This window comes from Pteropus medius, unplaced genomic scaffold, assembly GCF_902729225.1.
Source record: "Pteropus medius unplaced genomic scaffold, Ma_sr-lr_union100, whole genome shotgun sequence".
NCBI lineage: Eukaryota > Metazoa > Chordata > Mammalia > Chiroptera > Pteropodidae > Pteropus > Pteropus medius.
This window is the reverse complement of record NW_024352785.1, coordinates 5818145-5839592: the sequence shown is the minus strand read 5'-3', so window position 1 is coordinate 5839592 and position 21448 is coordinate 5818145. Positions and strand designations below refer to the sequence as shown.

General features: G+C 35.5%; 1 protein-coding gene across 1 annotated transcript in view; it reads right to left on the bottom strand.

Annotated features, from left to right (window-relative positions):
* MAN2A1 (mannosidase alpha class 2A member 1) overlaps window positions 1–21448 on the bottom strand; it is a 151568-nt gene that overhangs the window by 105555 nt on the left and 24565 nt on the right. Inside the window, exons 3-4 of the mRNA XM_039848417.1 lie at window positions 20055–20199; window positions 7259–7430 (exon numbers count right to left, since the gene is read on the bottom strand). Of these exons, the coding sequence (XP_039704351.1) occupies window positions 7259–7430; window positions 20055–20199 (317 nt within the window). The remainder of the gene's footprint in view (window positions 1–7258; window positions 7431–20054; window positions 20200–21448) is intronic.

Sequence of the window (21448 nt, the reverse complement as noted above, 5' to 3'; positions counted from 1 at the left end):
CACTATTACCAGGGGAGAAGGAAAAGCCGAGGTTGGGGCTTTGGATCTGGAAGCAGTGTAAACACCTGTTAATTAAAACTGTGGATGAGCACACACAGTGGAGAGGGGAACCAAGGGGTGTTACCCTATAGGCGAGCATGTGGACATTTAGGCAAGGGGGTGAGCAGAGGAGGAAATCAGAGGTGATGAGAAAGGAATGCTCAGCCATGTAAGAGAACAAGGAAACAAAGAGCTCTGGGTCACAGAAGACAAAGAAAAAAAAAGAAAGAAAAGAAAAGGAAAGAATTTCAAGGAGAATGGAGTGGTAGTGTCAGTGCTGCAGAGAAATCCTCCCAGAGGACTGAGAAAACATCCAATGGGAGGAGGCAGCTGAGAAGGCACTCACGGCTTTTATCGGTATCTGTGATGCAAACAGAAGCTAGCAGATGAAGTGAACGAGAGTAGAGCTTCCTCATTCGAGATGAACTGGGACTGGAGAGGGTGGAGATGAAACACATACATTCTAAAATAAATGTATACCGTTGCTTCAACTATTAGAACTAAAGTTAGTTTAGACACTGGTGCATTGCTTTGATTCCTTTGATGAAATGCTATGTATCTTCAGGCTCTAAACTCAATTCGAATCTGCAATTTACCTTGAATATCAGAAGACACACTGTGACTTCTCATTACTCTGCAAATTTTACAGGAGTCTTTGGTCAAATACCATAAAATCTGACCTGTATAAAATGTATAATAAATTAGCCTGTATAAAAACTTGAGAGGTATATTTTTTCCGGTAAAACTCAAAATGTACATCAGAAAGTTTGGATTTATATTATTTAAGAAAGTAAACTCAAACATTTCTTTGATTTCAACAAACAAACAGAAAGAGTTAAGAGGATAGGGTAGAAGTTTCACATGAATATCTACTTAGGAAAAAAATGTAAGAGAATGGTAGAAAGATTAGATAAAGACTGAATTCTAGGCAAAGCAATAAAACCCAGCAATGTGGTGAAAATATAATATCTAAATTAACTGATGTCACCTTTCCTCCTGGCACATATTTGGAACCTTATTTCATACCAAAAGGTCCACGCACAGAAGCTAGTTGACTTTGACAAACACAAGAACTATTCTAAGTTCTAACAACCCGATGGGCTTCTCCACTGAATAATGGTCTCAATAGCAGGAGCAGATGCAATGTAAGAACTGTTTCAATGCTTCAGAGCCCAGAGAAGAAATATGAATATGGAATATGCTGGGTGCCAGTCAACGGAAATGCTAAGGCTAATGTTTCAGCTGCTTGACTCTGAATAAGGGTTCACATTTAGATGTATTATAAACATCATGCAGTATTTAACTGCATGTAGCCAAAAAATATTCAAACAGGAAGCCTGAAAAGTAAAAAAAAAAAAAAGTTAACGTATCAGTCATTTTCAAAATAAAAGAAGCACAGACAGAAAATGTGCTGATTATTTAACAAGAGGCAGTTTCTTTTAGATCCACTGGATATGTGTTACAAGTAGGCATCATGACTATAATTGATTAAATTAGTTTGAATCACAAAAAAATAAAGAAGCTAGATATTTGCATGGATCTCCTTTTAGTTAACTAGATTTTCATTTTTAAAAGCTTACAGAGCTAACTACTGCTGCCACAGGGGTAAGAATCAAACAAGTCACTGCTAGAATAAATTATGGGGATCATTTGAGTTATGTGTCTGTTAAGTCCCCACAATCAATTGGTATTCTTCAGGGATAATAAAAGCTCACATGGAACTCTGCTGGAATTAACAGGTTCTGTTCTGTAACAGCTAGCTCACAAATTTAGGTACAGACATTTAATCCATAGACTCATCTTCAAAAGGAAAAACGAGCCATTGCATAAGCATTACACTAGTAGTCAAAAAAATTCTATCAGTAATGCCACTTAGTACAAGCTCAGAATTTTAAATAATAGGAGCAAACATGTATCGTTATTTATAGCTATTAAGTTTTTCCTGAAAACATACATTTAGGCAAGAAACACTAAGAATATTTAAATAAGTAGGGGAAAAAATGCTATTACCCTAGTTCCACAGATAAATGTAATAAATGAATAAAAGTGAATGGTTATAGCTAGAAGGGAGAGAACTTTAGTAAAGCTTGATCAGAAACAAGCCACATTTGCCCTACCGTAACTATAAAGCAAATCTTCCTTCAAGCAAAATTATATCATTAAGGATCAGGTCTACATTCAGAATATTTCCCACTGCCGAAACAGAAGCTCTCAAAAGGGGTTTGAGTAAAACAATGGATTAAGCACTAGATTCTAATTTGCATTTCCACCCTTAACATCTTACATCCTCTATCCTTAATATTGAGTTGAAACTCACAAAATTGCCATTTTTGTATCTCGAAAGTGGTCAAATATCAGCAATTTCATATGATCCAACCTAAGTAAAATGCCCAACTAATACAGAAAGAAAGGAGAGGGGGGAGAGAGGGAGAGAAACTTGCATTCAGGTGGAATCAAGAGAAGGGGCCACCCTCATGCCATAAAATCGGAGACAGATACTGTGCAGGTGAAACTCAAAGAATTCAACAAGTACTGACCTGCAACTGCCCTGCATGAAAAATCAGCCTGGAGCCCCAAGTCATAAAAAGAGAAGAGTCTGAGAGATTCTGGCAACAAACCCTAATCCGGAGGGCAAAGGTCTGAAGCAAAGCTGAATCTTGAGACAGACAATCGAAGTCCCCATCCTCCTCCCCCATTCTCCTCCCTCGGGGTGTTTCATGAGCCCATCCTTCAGGAGCCTCTCCACCCCTAGGCCTTGACTGCAGCAGAGAGCAGCTCCCTAATTAGGATGCACTGGGCTAGAGCCAAGCATGGCCTCACCTTACCAAAGGCGGCAGGCAGCAAGCCCAGTTTCCTTCTGAGGTGGCTGGACTCTTTCCTACAGTCTGTGAGTCTTGCGAAGCAGCACCTTCAGATAGGCCAAGACTCCTAACTGGCTTACAGGCCACACAAAAGGAAGCTAGATGCAGAAAGCCAGCCACAGGTACCTCATCTGACAAACAGCAGACACTTTACAGATCTCCTAATCTTCCCACAGCCCCAAGCTCCTCTCTTCCCCTCAGCCAGTCCTATTCATAACCTGGGCATCTTCCCCATCTGGTGGGTTCTTGTTGATTATGCAGTCATGTTGATCATGAACCAAGTTGTTCAACAAAAGACATGAAGAGAAATCTATCAGCTATCTTTCCTGTTTGCAGGCAATACTATCTGACGCTGGAGGGGAAATGTATTGGGAGACTGTCCTGGACACAGAGTACTAATGACAGGCAAAAGTCCAGACTTAACAAAAGGCTGGAAGAAAACAAGAGGCCATGCTATGGGGACCACAGGGTCCATGTCACAGGACAGGAAGAGTCTTGTGAATGCACCAGTGCTGTGAGGGATGACCTGCAACCTTCTCTCCATGTCTGCTTCCCTTCCTTACACATCTGTCTACCCTCACTTCACTCTCTAAAAATTCAAAGCCCTGGAAAATAATACATAGACTAGCTAAGCTCAGGTCATAGCTGGCCTGTATGACCTGGGGCAGGCAGGTGGAGGATCTGATTTCTGTGTGTGAGAGACCATTTTCCCAAAGGAGATCTGGTGGAGTAAATGTCGGCCAGCCATTACTAACTAATACCCACAGCAAGGAGACAAAGTGCCTGGTTAGAAATGGAGCAATTCGAGGTGAGTTACACTCTTTCAGGACAAATTCCAAATATGGATACACCTGTTATTGCTCAAGGATAAATAAAAAGGGGGACTATACCTGAACTCACAAATGACAATATAAAGAACATGAAAAGCGTAATAAAAAACATAGTTAAAACCAAGTATTCAAAGCCAGAAAAGAACAAGCTCCAAACCATGAAGAACTGAAGCTAAACTATAAAGCGGGGAGGGGGGAGGTGGAAGAGGGGCGACGCGTGGATCTTGAGAAAAATCTCCCAAAACACAGTAAATAAAACAAATAAAATAAAAATACAAATGCAAAAAAGAAACTAAAGACTCGATAACTAGATAACTGAATTCTGAAACACATAAAATAAAAATAGTAATTAATTAGTAAAAGCAGAAAACATAAGCTGGAGAAATGTTTGAATTGGTAGGTGGAAAATTTAATAAGTTATCCATACTTACATACTCGGTGAAAATTTAGAATGTTATGAATAAAATTTTTTAAATCCTAAAAACATCATACAGTAGATAGGAGTTTACCAGGATTTGAGCCCATGCAGCCTGCTCCAGTGCACAGTCATCAGAACTACCACACTAAATAGACTGACTGCCTTAAGGTAAAAAGGGCAGCAAAGATCAGGCAAATCCAAACAAAAAGAATAAAAATTGAGCAGGGGTGGAAAAGAAGTTTATCTTCACTGAAACATTACAAAAGGAAGCTTTTTTAAGAGAGAAAATATGAATTGTACAGTTAAATTGTTCTTTTAAAAGATGAAGACTCTCAGGATGATTTCAGAACTAAAAACTAATATTCGGTGTCCAAGAAAAATACTCAAAGTGGCAAATAAAGTTAAAATAATAAAGGTTGCTAATGTTTATTAAGGACTTAAAATATGCCAAGCATTGTGCTAGTAGTAAGCACATTATCTGTATCCTTTTAACCCTCATAAAAACCAATTAAATAGGTTCTAATATTATCCTCACTTGACAAATGAAGAAATGAGGCACAGGGAGGTTTATTTCCCCAAAATCATAAAGGAGATGGGAGTTTACCAGGATTTGAGTCCATGCAGCCTGCTCCAGTGCCCAGCCATCAGAACTGCCACACTAAATGGACTGCCTTAAAGTATAAAGGGCGGCAAAGATCAGGCAAATCCAAACAGAATGAATAAAAATTGTATAGTCCATATTCTCTGACCATAAGATATGAAAACTAGTTTTTAACAGCTAAAGTATAACTGGGAAAAAATTGCACTTGGAAATTGAAAACTACTTTCTAACATACCCTATTCAAGGAAAAACATTAAATAGTTACAGAACATTTAAGAAAAAATATAATAGTGAAAAAATAACAAAAATATGAAAGGTAGTTAGAGCAGTACTAAAAGGCAAACACAAACAGAGACATATTCCTTATTAAAACAAATGAAGTGGCTCATTTTGCAACAGTAAAAGCAAGTAGAAGGAATCAGTAAAGATAAAAGAAGAAAGGTCAAGAGTAAAATCCAGTAAAATATAAATAGTTCTTTGAAGGTGGGAAGGGGTACAAAAAAAATAAAAGCTTTAGCAAATCTAATCACGATGAAGAAAAAAAAAATCAAATGTGATAAAATCTTACAATCTGAACAATCTAAGTAAAATCTCTATAAAATTCTAATTCAAAAAAATCTGAAGTGTTATTTGTACTTAAGGAGTAATGTAAGATATAAACAGCCAAATATTTTAATCTGAAAATTTAGTCAAAGACCAGTTCTTTAATATAAAAGGCTACAAACCAGTAGGTAAATCTATTTATACTAAGAATTATGGTGTGTGTATATGTGTGTGTTATCTAAATTAGCTGCTACCATTTCAATTTAAAAAGTCAAGATATTTTACATAACATTTTGGAATTCCAGCTTGTCTTGAATAATTGGAGAAATATCCTGAAATTTTGGTTTCCATGGCCACACATGGCTGGAGTGGCAGAGTGGCTAGCCCCTTTGGGTGGAGCAGTTATCCCTGGTTCACCTTAGGACCCACAAAGCCTACAGCCTTCAGTTATGGCACTTTCCTGGCCAGTCCTATACACATTTTACGTGTGAAAAGGGGGAGCGGGGAGCTCCAATGGCTAATGATGGAAAATCAATTCTTTCTAAATTATCTTTAATTGTTGTCCATTTCCATCAAAAAAAAAAATTTAATAGAGTAGGAAGAATTTAACAAATTAATTCTAAAGCTCTTTGGGAAAATTAAGTGGTCGCTCATTAAAAGAATTTTTCAGTAAAGAAAGACAAGAGCAAATTTAAGCTGTCAGCTAATAAAACATATCACAAAGCTGTAACAATTAGAGTAAAATAGAAAAGTCCGTGAAAGAGGTCAGGAATTCGAGAAATCAATTCATGTTTAAATACAATAAAGACAGTACTCCAAATCAGTAGAAAGGATGGACTACTTAAATCTTAGGGAAGCGGCATAGCATGAAAGGGAATAGCCTGTAGGGCTGAACAGGCTGGACTGGATAGGATACCAATCCGGCACATCCCAGCTGGGTGACCCTGAATGACCAGTGTCCTTATCTGCAAAATGTGGATAGTCACTGTACCTACTTCACAGAACTGTTATGAAGATTATCAGTTACCATTTGTAACGTACCTAGAACAGGGACTAACACAGTGTTAGTTATTTAATATGTAATATTAAATAAATAAAAGAAAGTAATTCATACTTAGATAATCCTTAAACTTCAGGGAGAAGAGGGGAAGAAGATATGGTGAACAGAAGCTCCCACCATACCAAATCAAGAAAATAAATTTCAGGATTTTAAAAACTGAGTTGTAAAAAACAAAACTAAGGAAAAAAGGACTATATAATGATCTCTAGATTAGGGAAGACCTTTTAAAATATGACAGGCAAAGTCAATATCAAAACAGATTAATCAATTTGACTATATAAAAATGTCAAAAGTCTATATATCAAGCACTAAGAATTAAGAAGAAAATAAAACACCTGAGGAAAAATAAGGGTTGTGTGTATGTATGTGTATAAACACAATTATAAATCAGTAAGAAAAATTACATGACCAAGTAATTCATAAAGCTTTGCCTGTTTGAGAAAATATGTAATATTGTCATTCGTCAAGAATAAAAATTAAAATTATATATATCAACTATTAAATTGATCATGGTTTTAGAAAAAATATATATATTCCTGGCCAAAAGACAGTAAAATTGGTATATTTCTCTATGGAAGATTTTAGAATACACTAAAGCAACCTTTCTGGGGACCACTTTGATTATACACTTCAAAAAACCTTAAAATATTAAGCCCCTCTGACCTAGTAATTCCATTTCGAGGACAAAGCTAGAACATAAGGATTTCAATGAAAAAGGTTCAAGTCACTTTTTCAGAGATGAACCAGAATCAAAAAAAAAAAAAAAGATGTGAAGTAGTTTAAGTTTCAGATACAAAGCTAAGAATTTGCACCTTCTAAAAATTCAGCACTTGTTTCACTATATGATTAATATTTCACTATATGTTTAATATTACCAAACTTCAAAGAAACAGTTTTAAAACAAACCTTTTAACAGCATCCTTCTTCTTAATATCTATAGTATCCCACCACTTTGAAAGGTAAGAGATCTCAGACCATATAAACTTCCTCCGTGAGTCTTCTTTCAGCTTGACGACCATGTTATTAAAAATATACTGAGTCCTCTCTCTAAAGTATTCATCGAAAGTCTCCAACCAACCTAAATCAAGACACAAATATATCACAAAGTTCTGATTCACATGTCTGATTTCAACTCAGTCACAGTCCATTGCATTACCTTTAGATACCTTAGATGTTCCGGTAATATAAAGATGTACATAATAATTTAACAAATGTTTTCAATTAACGAAATTATATTTGAATAAACACAAGACTCAAAAAGTCACTAAAAATGAAATGATAAAAATACTTTGAGAATTACACAAATTCAGATGGAAATGAGAAAAAAAACCTAAGGCCAAAGCATCGGTTTATACTTAACAATTATAATATCTAATTAATTATTTATAATTTATCTCTAGTTTTAAGGAATTTTCTTATTTTAAATCTGAACAGTGTGTTAGCAAGTTGGCATTACTATTCTCATAATATGGGATGAAATTTTTATCCTCTCATGCCACATCTAAAATTCTCCACTAATTAAATATGTTAAACTACAGAAAAAGAAAATCACAAGTAGAAACTATATTTAAAAGCCATCAGTAGGGAAATAAGGTAATTGCAACACTATTATGAATACTGAGAAGTAGAATTCTGCCAAAAATAGGCATTAGTTCCCAAAGGCTGCTCATTATTTCATTTTTTGGTAGAACAAACTGACACTAATCAAACAACAAATATGTACACAACTATGTAAAGTTTTCTCAAAAGAGAATTGTAGTTGTTGATAACATAGTTCTCTGACTTTTCCTACTACTTCTCAAATATTCTGGAAATTTTATCTAAAGACATTTGCAATTTCAGTACGAAGAAACATTTTTGTTTCTTCGTACTGAAATTGCAAATGTCTTTAGATAAAATAGGTCTAAAATAGGTCCCTAACAGCCCCCCATCCGGCAGAGTATTAAAGCAACAAAAATGAGTGACCAAGGCAAAACCTACATTGCCACCAATTCCACCTACTGGCAAAGTGGATCCACTAGAGAATAACCTCTTATCTATGAAATCTTACAGGGAAGAATGTGTCTATAAATCCAGGCTGAACTACTACTCTATTGTTTCCAAGCCTCAAACATATAGGAAAGTAAAATAATAAGGGCTCCATCTGGCTATTCTTTTGTCTATGATTAAGTTAATATTCAAAGTATACTATATTTGCTGGCAACAACAAGAACAACAAGAACAACAACAAACTCTGCTAGCCTAGGGCACAGAAGACAATGCTATTTCAACAATTCAAATAAGAGCTTTTGAAAAAGGTACTGCCACTGTGATTCTATTTCTCCCTTTTGTTTTAACTGAGATCTATTCATTTATTCCACACTTATTTACTGAGCACCTACAAAGTGACAGGTATGAAAGTAGGAGCCAAATAAGAATACAGTGTAAAATATTCTTTATAGAACTTTTTTGATCTAGGGCATTTTTTAGCTGTTTTTTCACCAAATAATGCTACCTGGATAATTCAATTTTTCCATGTTTAAATTAAAAGCCTGTATCTGTAAAGAAACAAACAAACAAACAAAGTGAGATGTCTCAGAGTGCTCAGACCTGAGCCTGAGATAATTAGCACTTATAAATATTAGCTGCTATTATTATTGCAATTATCATCATAAGTCTTTAACTGCCCTTCATCCATCTCAACAATCAAAGCAGGTAAATGAAGAAATAAAAGATATTTCTGGCTTGGTGTGGGCAGGATGACGCATACTTATGGGTTGTGCAGAAGGGCTCTACATGGGGATAATGGGGGCTGTCCCTGCAGCCTTCACTGTGAGGTCATGCAGCTCAGTCTTCCCCTGTGTGTCTCTGGCACCTCCTGAGCTGCTGTCTCTTTGATGGAAGTCAGGGTAATTGCCTGTGAGCGAGCTAGATTGCTATAAATGTCCAGCGTGACTGTGGAAATCATATGTTGAAGATGGCAAAGAGTGCATTATTACCCTGGAACCCTGAATGACTTCATGGAGTAGACTAGACAGTCTCTCTCCTCTACTCCCCTCTACTTAGGCTTACTGTGATTAAGAAATAAATACCTATTATGCTATATATATAAAAAAGATGTTTCTAATATCTAATTTTGAAAAGTATAGAATTTATTTAAAACATTTAAATAAACTCATCACATCTTAAACACATTGGTTACCCCAAATTACAGTCTGCACAGAATTCAGTCTATGCCCTTATTATGGGCTGAGTTGTGTCCCTTAAAAATTCGTATGTTGAAGTTCTAACCCTTAGTACCTCAGAATGTGACTGTATTTGGATATAGAGCCTTTAAAGAGGTAATTAAAGTAAAAATGAGGTGACGTGAGTGGACCCCAATCCACTATGTCCTTCTAAAAAGAAGTGAATAGAATACAGACACACACAGAGGAAAGACCATATGAAGACATTGAGAAAAGAAGGCCACCTACAAGCCAAGAGGCCCTCTGAAGAAACCAACACTGTCAACACCTTGATTTTGGACTTCTAGCCTTCAGAACTATAAGGAAATAAATTTCTTTTGTGTAAATCATCCAGTCTGTAGTATTTTGTTAATGGAAGCCCTAGCAAACAAATACAGTACTAAAAAAAAAAAAAAATTAATGTTATTACCATCCAAAAAATAAAGATCACAATGTGGGGAGAATTTATTTTACCAAATGCTATCATAACATTTAATTTAATGTACATCAACCTCTGTATTGCAAGACTGAGCCCAAATCAAATGTATGTAACATCAATTTCTATACATGCTGTTACTACATATGTGCAGTAAAGAACGTGTAAATTATTTCACTGGTTATATTAGAATTATTACTTTTTAATTTCACATATACCTTTTACTTGAATTTCAACAAAGGTCAAAAATAATCCCTAATTATTTGGTTAATAATTCAATTAAAGAAAAGAACTATGAATAGTGGGCTGCTTCCAAAATTAATTCAGCAACAAAACTCTAGTAATCTAGCATAAAGGGCAAATTTAGGAGATAGTCTTTATGAAGATTAATAAGTAAAAGGTTTTTTAAAGCACAATTACTTACTTTCATCAGGTATACTTTGGTATGAATTAAGACCATTTCAAAGAATAGTATATCATGAGAGTTTTCATAAAGGAATCATAGAGACTGATTAATCCATTTTGCCTTCAACACTTTATTCACCCTTCAACAATCATGAAGAAAATATGTCAAAGATATTTAAGTAAGCCAAAATACAAGCTCAGGGATGTCAACTTAAAAGCCTCCCATAAAGCTCATCTATAATGGAGACTACTATCACCACAATATAGCACGATTAATGAAGAATGAACTGAAAGATAGCCTCTTGCAGCCTTCAATATTGAGTAATATAACAGTAAATTAGCTTTTATTGCTTTTATACAATAGAGTAATCAAGTATTCCCTTTTACACTGAATTGGCTCTTTTTCTAAATTACTGTAAAACTACAATTGTATATTAACATGAGACCAATCAGAAAGACAGCATTTTATAAAAAGTTGTAGGAGATAAATTTTTGTGGCATAAAATTATATTCCTACCTCTAGATTTAATAATCTTAGGACATTGAGTTGCAAACTGATTTACTTAAGTGGTCAATTCACAGCCTCTTTCTTTCCCTTGAATACACTCAGAAATTGAACCAGGGCTAGAAGAGCACTAAGAATACCTTTATGTTTATTCTTTTTTACTCTAACAACACTCTAATATCACCCATAAAACAGCTAATTGCTATTTTTAATAAGTAAGGAGATATTTAAAACAAAGAGTGCATAATTAGAAGTTCTATAAAGCAGGCATAATTCCAAAATTGATACCATTATTTTGTCATAAAAAATTTAAATTCTAAAATATAAAACTAATAACGTTGAAAACTCCATTGCTTGATTTGAATGTGCATAAACAATTAAGCACCTAGTAACTGTTCACCGAAAAAAAAAACAAACCACTATTTTTTAAATTTTGGATTCTTGCTTTACTTTTGAAGTTTAGGGACTTTGTGGAGATAAGATCGTTCCTCTTAAGGAATGCTTAGTTTTATATGGTTCATGCATACACAGTATCACCCTTAGGACCTAGGCAACAGTGCCCACCCTGAGCCCTGGATGCTAGAGGGGTCTCTCCATTTTTCCTCTGACCATCTCTCTTTCCACACGATAAGTCCAGAGGACAAAGAACTTGCCCGCCCCAGAGCCTGCCCTTCCCTGCCCTTCCCTGCCCTTCTGAGTACCAGGGCACAGAAATTTGTGTCCATACAGACTCAAGCCAGCTGCTAGAGCCTCCTGGGTCTCCTATAAGACCTTCACTGTCAGGACAGTAGACCTTGCAGGTGGTAACCTCTCTAGCCCGAGTAGTGGCCAAGGGGCTGCCTGCCGTTTGTAGAGGTGTGGGAAGAGTCCTGCCTGGGTTGTCTGCAAGAACACCTCTCCTGGTTTAGGAAGGCCAGATCTGGGAGGAAAAGGGTTGGGCTGCCCTACAGGCTGAGTCTCCCCACACACCACCACATTCCAGTGGGAAAGTGGAGACCCAGCATTCTAAACTCACACTTGGCCTTCTAGATCACTATTTCTCAAAGCAGGTAGAAAGGACCTATTTTTTAACCAATGTATGAGTTTGATTTATAACTTTTAAATATTTCTACATAGGGTCTGAGGGCCTCCATGTACTTTTGCCCCAAGTCCCACAAATTTTAGAAGCAGGCCTGGATACACGCCACAACGCAAACTTCAAACCACTCAATTCTCATAAACCTAGCACCTGGTACAAAGCCTACAACAGCAAGAGTTCAATAAGCACCTGACAGATGAATAATGATATATGGCCAAAAGGACTGAAAAAAAAAAAAGGCATGTAGAATAGAAATGCAAATTTATTACTTCAACTAGAAATGAAACCAAGGGTAAAAGATATCACACACTACTAGCTCTAATATGTTCACTGTCTGTTCTGATGCTAACCTAATAATCTTTGACCAGTATCTTCAAGTTTCTATTAATATTTTAAAAGCTTCTGTCAGTCCTAAAATGATTTAAAAGAGACATCTCAAAAAAGGCATGTCCCTCAAATCACTGTTATGCTGTTATGATTTTAACTGCTACATAATGATTTTTGAATGAGTACATTAATTCTACTCATAAGTTAAATGGGTACGAACTGTTAAGAAAACATAAAAACATTTTGAGTCAAAAATAATTATATCCAGATAATAAACATTTAAAAAATGCACCTTAAGCTTCAAGTTGTTTCCGTTTTAACATAACATTCTCAAATTTAAAAATAACTACAAATGGGGCTCATACGAAAAGAAAGCTCCTTTAGTAACGAAGTTATTCTCTATCAACAGGTGACTTCCATCACTTGTCAAATACTTCAATATTTAACTGGAACATCCGACCTTACACTTAAGAAGACAGATACAATTTTAATTGGTATTACCATAACTCACAGTTGCTGCTGATTAATTTTAATTCCAACATTTCTATTATAAGTTAAGCTTGCTTCCCCCTACTAATAAACTGTGAAACAGTTTTAATTAACGTTCTTTTCTGGCTTATTCATTCAAACACAAACCAAGCATCTAATAAGGGCAAAGCAATAAAGCTAAGCTAAATGAAAACAGATTCTGCAGTAAAAAGATAAAAACACTGTGGGAATAAAGAAATAGTAAATTCTTAGCACAATGAAAGAGAGATTCTTAGATTAGTAAACATCTAGATAGAGAGAAAGGGTGGTAGTCCCAAACTGAGGTAAGAGCATATGGAAAAGACTAAGCCATGAAGGTACACAGCAATTTCAGGGAGCAGAAGGCAGCTAGATATGGCTGCACTGCAGCTTATATGGTGGGGGTTTATGTGGTTGAGAAATATGCAGCTTATGTGGTTGAGAAATAAAATAGAAGCAGGAGACAGATCACTGAAAACCTTTTAAACCATTTTTGTTTCTTACTGAAAACTTAGAAGGAAGAAAGTTAAGGTTTTCTGATCTGTGCTTTCAAAGATAACTGTTCTGTGAGGGCAAAGTACAGAATAAAAAAGCAAAGAAGAGAAGCAGGAAATGAGACTACAACCATTCTGCTATAAAATGGTTAATGGACTACAGTGGAAACAGATGGAGAGAAATAGGAGATCAAGGAGGCAAAACGAAGAGAACTTAGTAAATGACTAACGTTTCCAAGAGAGAGTAGTGGAAGTGTCAGGGATGAAGTCCAGGTTTTCCAAAGAGCCATAAGTCTTTGCAAATCTATAAACCTGCTAATTCTTCCAAATGCTTTTAACTCAGGCTTCCAAAATAATCGAACCTTTCCCCCAGGTCATTCAGTGTCTCTAACAGTTTTCAAAGCATATCAGCTTCACTTCCATTAAGTTGTTGGAGATATAGCACTTTTTGAACCCAAGTAAGATGCTGTCCCTGGAAATTCTATCCCACGCCACAAGAATCCTTTCGCATTACTGTTAGGACAGCCAGGGTTCTGTTCATCTCTCAGCTATATATGTAAATGTCAGCTGTGACCCCCTACTATTTTGCTTTTCTAAATGCCCTTTAAAAGAGCTGCTTACCTTGACACCTGATATCTGCAATGGTCAGATCAACCTCTAAAATAATTTCTAAATCTGTGCTAAAGTTACTTTCCTCTCTTGTTAAGGATTCCATCCGGAGTGTCTACTCACACCAAATGAGGATACCTCAGGCCTAATAAGTCTTCTCCAAACAGCTTGGTTGTTTGAAGTCATGAAAAGTGTCTATCACATGAGAGACATCATTAGAAGTAAAAGAGAAACTAACTTTCCTTGAGGAGTCACTCTTAGGATATGAGGAGGCTACAAATGCTGGGCAAATTATCAGCAGCATTTTAAAAGCTGGAAAATCCTGTTTCTAAATCACTTCCTAATTGTAAAATATGTAGCAATGAGGGAAACCACTCACCATCTCATGAACTAATGTAGTATTTAAAGACAGAAACATCCAATTCAATAGGCATAGACTAGAAGAAAAAAGGGATAGGAACCACTGCTGTGAGCTGTCTACTTTTGCAAGATAGTTAATAAAATGTTTTATATGATTAACAGTGTAACATAGATGACATTTGGCTTAGAAACATTTAAAAGGCTTTCCTCCTAAAAGCTCTGCCTCAAAAAGGGGCAACATTAAATAAAGGTTATAAGTCCAGATTCCAGAGCCAAAAGGCTAGGGGTTCAAACCCAGCCCTTCCACAGACACATTACTTATCCCCTCTTCTGCCTCAGTTTTCTCATCTATGAAATGAGGGTAATGAAAGTACTTTTGTCATAAAGTTGCTGAGAGCAGTAATGGATTTAATAAATATATAAAGTACTTAGAATAATAAATATATAAAGTACATAGTAAATTCCCTTAAGTACTAGCAACATTTGTATAACCAGGGCCCTAGTGAGCTCTGAAGCACCCAGGCTTGAAAGATAGACAAAAGTAACCAAAATAGGGTAACAGGGAGATTTTTAAGGAGCACCGACATCTCTTAGGTGCTACTTGACACATGTGCTCCTAAGGAATGTAGCCCAGTTAAAACCCAAAAAGATTTTTTTCCCCTCTAAAAAAAGAACTTCATTACACCAAGTCTAAAGATTTCTTAACAAGACGATTCTAAAAAGCCATGTAAATATTTATCTTAAATGCCATCATTTTCTTAACAATTAAGATTGCCAGATAAAATGCAGGGTGTCAGTTAAATCTGAAGTTCAGATAAGTAATAAATGTTGAATATAAGTAGGTCCCCTATGATATTTGGTAAACATATACACTAAAAAAATTTCATTGTTTATGTGAAATTCAAGTTTAACTAAGCAGCCTGCTTTCTCTTTTTTTCTAGTAAATCTGGCAACCCTACTAACAACCCCAAGTTCAGATAAATGTGCTAAATGAGCCAATGCTCATAAAGCAAGAAGAAAGAGAATCATTTAAAAGAAATAAAGTATATTAAGAGGCAGCATGGTCAATGGAAAGCACATGGATCTTATCATCAGGCAAGTCTGAGCTGCAATTCACCATCCTCTGCCAATGTATAACTGACTGACTTTGAACAAATTACTACACCAGCCTTAGCCTCACTGCCCTTATCAGGTCGGTGAGGTTTAATTACCACTTTTCAGGGTTGCAAAATGGATGACATAAAGTAACACACACTGGACATTTCCCTGATGCAAAACAGGCAATGAATGCCACCTCTCAGTTCTTTCTCATACTATCTTAGCTCCAGAAACTCAAATATCTATCACAGTAGCCAAAACCAAAGAACTCACTTTATTTCGCAATAACTAAACAGGACAAAGTACTCCCGAAACTGTGGCCAAATTCAAACCTCTCCCTCTCCCAATCATCTCATTTCATTCAGCAGGTACCTCTGACAGCCAAAGTTCTGTCCCCACTGCCTCTCATACATGGGCCCTGCCCAACAGTGTTCTTCTGACTATGCTTAACAATATTTGAACAGAAAAGCCTTAAAATAACATTACACTGTGATTTCCTCATGTTTTGGGGTTTTTTCCCCACAAACTTTTAAAGAATAAGGATACATAAATTCATTTCAAATTAGAATATATACTTAATGCAAAAATCTGTTTTCTTAATTTAAAAAAGCTGAAAAATCCTAATCATTCATTTGAGTCAATAAAATTCTGCAAATGCACAAAGAAAAATTATTTTGCAGTGTGGCTCCTGGGTCTAGATCTTCCTTCCATTTTGTAGTCATACCACATGGGGGATTTTTTTTCTGATGTTCATTTTACAAATTGCTTAACTAACAATATGCTGTCCAACTTTCCATTTAGTATACCTTATCTTCTCTCTACACACTGTGATTTCTTTGAAGAAAAATTACCTAAATATTTCAGCAGTTAAACTATTGGGAAGTAAAGAATTAAGATTGTAGATACAAAGGTGCTGTAATTGTGTTTTAATCAGCTTATTAAATACAACATGAACATGTATCAATCAACCAACATTTAATTTCATGGTCTATGATTCAAAACTTTTCAAAAGCACAACAGTACAAAGTTATCAGCATTTACCTAACAATTCCTTTCCAATTTTGTTTTAACTCATGTAAACCATAGAAAATATTGTATGACAATTGTTACATGTCCTTATGGACTGGAAGGAGACATAATTAGAAATTTTATTAAAATACAAACATAGGTTGAAATTTATCTTTCTTGAGAGATATTACCAACTTGAACCAAGAAGAAAAATATTTACATATATAAAAACACAGCAACATAATTCTTTAAGTTAGAGGACTAAATATAGAAATCCTTAAAAAAATCTATTTCAAATGTTTCTAGCCCCAAAGACAAAACTCCACTGATGAAACAAACAACTGAGCTAAAGTTTGTTTTAAATTGTTGCTGCAGAAAATGCAAACAAACCTCTATAAATCTCATTTAGAAAGTAAATTGCCTAATTGCACATTCATTTCAGAGTATTATACAAAGACTTCCCATCATGGAGTCACATGTGTAATGTATGTGCATTTACTTATCTCTTCCTCCACTGAAAAAGTGGTTTTTCATGATCTGAATGATTCAATTTTTCATAGAATAATTTAGTTTATCAAAATTCTACTTTTGTTAAGGAGCGGTGAAAATTATTAGAAAAAGTCAGTGGGTTCCTTTCTCTAGAAATTTGCTTGATAGCAAAAATCTCTCTAGTTTTAATAGGTCTGTTTCTGACCATTATTTTTTCTTAAGTGGAGAAGGCCCTGAGGGTAAGGGTCATTAACATCTTTCACTAAGACAAAAAGATTCAACTGTGGTTGCTAGGATACCAACAGACAGATTCATTTATTGCAGTCAGGAACAGTTATTAGGGGTGTCTGCTCACAGAACAACATACTTACACTGAGAACCAAACAAACAGAACCTAAAAAGCAGCGGCAATCCCTGCCCTTGAAGAGCTTGATATCATCCGTTTTTGTTATTTAAATTATAAAGTAATTTAAAGTACATTCTAAAAAAGATATTTTTAGTATTAAAGAAATAGAAATAGTAGACAATGAAAAAGAGAGGAGTTAAAGAAAAATGTGGGCCAAGGTCAAATATTTCATTTGAGTCTGCAGAGTCAAATTCCTTTATTCATTATCTTATTTAACTGAATGAGTCTGTGCTACATGCTGGTTACTGTTCTAGGCATTAGCATCCCAGTGGTTAATGTCAAATGAGTCCTCATTGAGCTTACATTCTAGTGAGGAGACCAAGATAAAGCAATATAAATACTTATATCTGTGCCTAGGCAGAAGTTTGAGTGTACGTACAGCACTGGAAAGCTGTGGCGGGGCATGGAGGCACACTAGAGAAGGCCTTACATATATTTAGTGATTACTCTATGCCAAGTGTAGAGCTAGGCAGTGAGAATCGAGTGTAGCAAGAGACACATGTTCTCTGCCATTCCTGTTTATTTAGGTGAGAGAGCCAGGTAAATTTACAGGAAAGTATTCTGATGTCACTACTTATGTAAGCTTGGCAAGTGGCTAACACCCTCATCATGGATAGCAGCGCTAACCTTCAGGGATTACTGGGAACAGTAGATATTTATAAAACATTTGGCACAGTGCCTAGTGAACTACAAATTTTATTATTACAGTTAAGCGTCCATGCTATAGAATAACAAGAAATGACATTGATGGAAATTGAGGATGGCAGAAAAGGGGAAAGGATAATAAAGGTCTTCAAAAAATCAAAAAGGGAGGAAAGGCGGTTCCACAGGAGGACTTGCAAGACACACTGCAAAGTGTATTTATAAAACCTACAAGAAATAGTATACAATGGAATCACATCACATACCCCATTAAGTGACAAGATCTGAACTACACGATTGGCAAAAAAGGAAGAAAGAACAATTTAAATACTATAAGCGCCTCTGCCTCTATTTCACTCAACAGGGGAATATTTCAGAGTGAATGGGGTTTATAGAAAAAAATATCTATCTTCTACAGGTAGTCTCGGATACCACATGTGAAGTTTAAGCATCTTACCTCACTGAGTGTAAGTCTAGATATAAACAAAGATATATTTTTCATATGCATCCCTTAAATGCAGATGTATTTAATCTGGTGCTATTTTGATTAGATGTGATTTTCATCATCTTTTACACTTACTTGATAACTACCTCCTGCTTAAGATGCTACTACACCTATATGATCTCCATTTTACAGATACACAAATAAACATGCCTGAGGACACAGGACCAGTATGCAGTAGAACCAGGATGCCTGCCTCATTCTGCCTGGCTCCAAAGTTCCGTAGTCTTTCCACAACGCCAAGCCATCCCTGACTTAGGATTTGAAGGGACAAGCTAAGATTAAGGGGAAGGATGATGCAAAACATATAAGAGAAAAAGTTAATAAAACTGATGGGTATTTGCAGAAAAAGATAAAGGCATTAAGACCAAAGACAGAGAAACCAAGTCAGAAGCTGACATATGGTAACTGCTCATCACAAATTTCCAAAACAATATTGATTTCATGTATTTTATACCTCTGTGCTTACTAAACACTGAAGTATTCTGGAAATGCAAACATTTGAACATCCAAGCTCTATCTCCTTCACTACCTCTCACACCCCAAAGAGGCATGCAGCACAAACACAAACACACAACTTCACCAAATCATGTGTCCAGACACTAACTTGTTAGGTCTATTGTCTTAGAGAAAGGAATACACGATAATAAAATAAACTAATGGAAAAGAATATAAGTAGGATATAAATGTTGGGAGTAAAGAAAAAAACGTCCAAAGTACTAAGTGAATAGCAGTATGTGACAGTAATAATAAAATTGACAAATTGGGAAAAATAACAAATATAAGTATTAGTAATTCCTTCAAAAGAGGCTTTGTAAGTACATTCCTACCTACCTTCCACCCTACCCCTCCAAAAAAGATCCTGCGACTAAATTCACTGGGCATTTACTCTGTGCCTGTGTATTCACACTAAAACATATACACATTGAATCATATTCCTCATTACAATTTTAGCAATTTCTACTTACCTTGGGTAAAAATGTCTGGCCCCAATAAAAAATAAAAGTCATAATTTGAGATAACAATCATGATAATATAATGACAGCAGTTACTTTGAGGCCATTCACCATGCGTTTACGTCTCACCCAATGAAGTAGTTTATCCTGATCCAACCTGGGAAAACACTTCCTCTCAGATTAAGTAACTTACCTAAAGTTGTCTAATATCTTAGACATGATGGGGTTGGGATTCACTCGTGTCTGTCTGACACCAAGGCTCTTAACCACTTAATGCTGTTTCTCCATTTTAAAGATGCAAACTTTCCCATGATCACTCTGCCTTTTTTAATGTAGAGTTTATGAACACAAAATAATTCTCCCACATAGTATTTTAACTAAGTAACTAAAACAAATGATCAGTACCTTAAATGTATGCAACTTTTTATCCCCCCAAAGCTAAGACCTTTCTGTGTTTGTTACTATTTCATACTGCACAAGTACTATCCTTAAAAGGCAAATAAATTGATAAAATGAGAACTCAAAAATATAATGACATATAAAAGGAATATGATAGTGTTGAAAGTCAGAGACTATGCCTCAAAAATTTGAGAAGCGGATTCTACCAGATTCTCATTAAAATATTCTGTGCCTACAGGGGCTTAATAACTTCTAGTTTTTTGAAGTGCAAATTTTACCTGGGTCATTATGGGAATGAGGTACCACAAAGACTTGAAGGGGCTTAGTGTCCCATTCGTTAGATAGATAGGTAATGTCAAATCCTTGTTTCCAAACTCCACCATCTGGATTGTCAAAAGGAATTAGATTGTAAATATCCAACATCTAAAAATATAAAGAAACAAACAACAAAAAAAGTAAATTTAACCATGTATAACCATTATTGATTTAAACTTCATGTTGAAAAATATTTGCTTAAAACTAATTGTTGTACTCTGAGTATATTTTACAAGATAAAACTATTTCTGTAGACATTAACTGAAGAGACTAAGGAAGAAAACATTTAATCACCACTGAAAGGCTTAAAATGCTACCTGTATTACATAATTATCTTGAAAAATAATCTCCTCTCACATCTGTTTCTAATAAAAAATAATTTCAATTCCTCTTCCTCTGCTTTACTTACCAATACAATTTAATAGAAATTGATAAGAACTGAAGAAACAAAAAATTTGATTATGATCAAATATTGAGCATTTTCAGTACTGAAAATTATTTTTTGCTTTGAGTCGTCCTTATTTTATGCATCTATATTATGAAAATGCATCTATAGCAATTCTCTCATTCGACACGTAATGTTTACTGTTTTTATTAGAAAAATAAAACTACAACACGGTCAACTAGATTAAACTGAGATTTAGCTTTGAAGTGTTTAAATGTTTTCTAAGTTTCCAATGCAATATTCCTTCTACATGATAATTTATTTGAAACAAAGGAAAAAAATTCTGCCCTCCCAAAAAAACCCTACAAACTTTTACTCACCATACTCTCTATAATACTAAATGTGACAAAGAACACAACCACCCTTTGGTAAAATTTAAATTATGTAAAAATTATATCTTATTTAATAAATGGGTTACAAAAGTTTTTTTAAAGATATCAAGCAAATTACATAAAAGTGAATACAAAGTATTTTGTATAATGTATCGCTCACTTTGGAATTCATGACTTTAATAAATAAAACGCTCCCAGGGTAAGTCAGCAAATCTTTGGGAACCAGCTGGACAGGAAGATGTGTTAGCAGTCTCTACTATTCCTTTCAGTTCTTTCTTTGGTCCTGCGGATCTCCCAGTCCCTGCTGCTTTCCTCTGCCTGCCTTTCATAGTTGCTCTGCATCTCCTTTCTGTCCATCCCAGATTTAATGCCCCCCCACCCCGCGCCAAAGTTTAGTTTCCCTTTAAGAGGTACTTAATTAAAACGTGAATAAAGCCAAGCCTGGCAGAAATAAATATCCCTTCGAAGCACAGGATCCTGATCCTATCTGAACCTGGCCGCACACTAGCTGATGAGGTTGCAGGCAAAGGCCTGGACAGCTCCATTGTCCCCAGCTTCCTGTTTGGCCTGTGAGCCATGG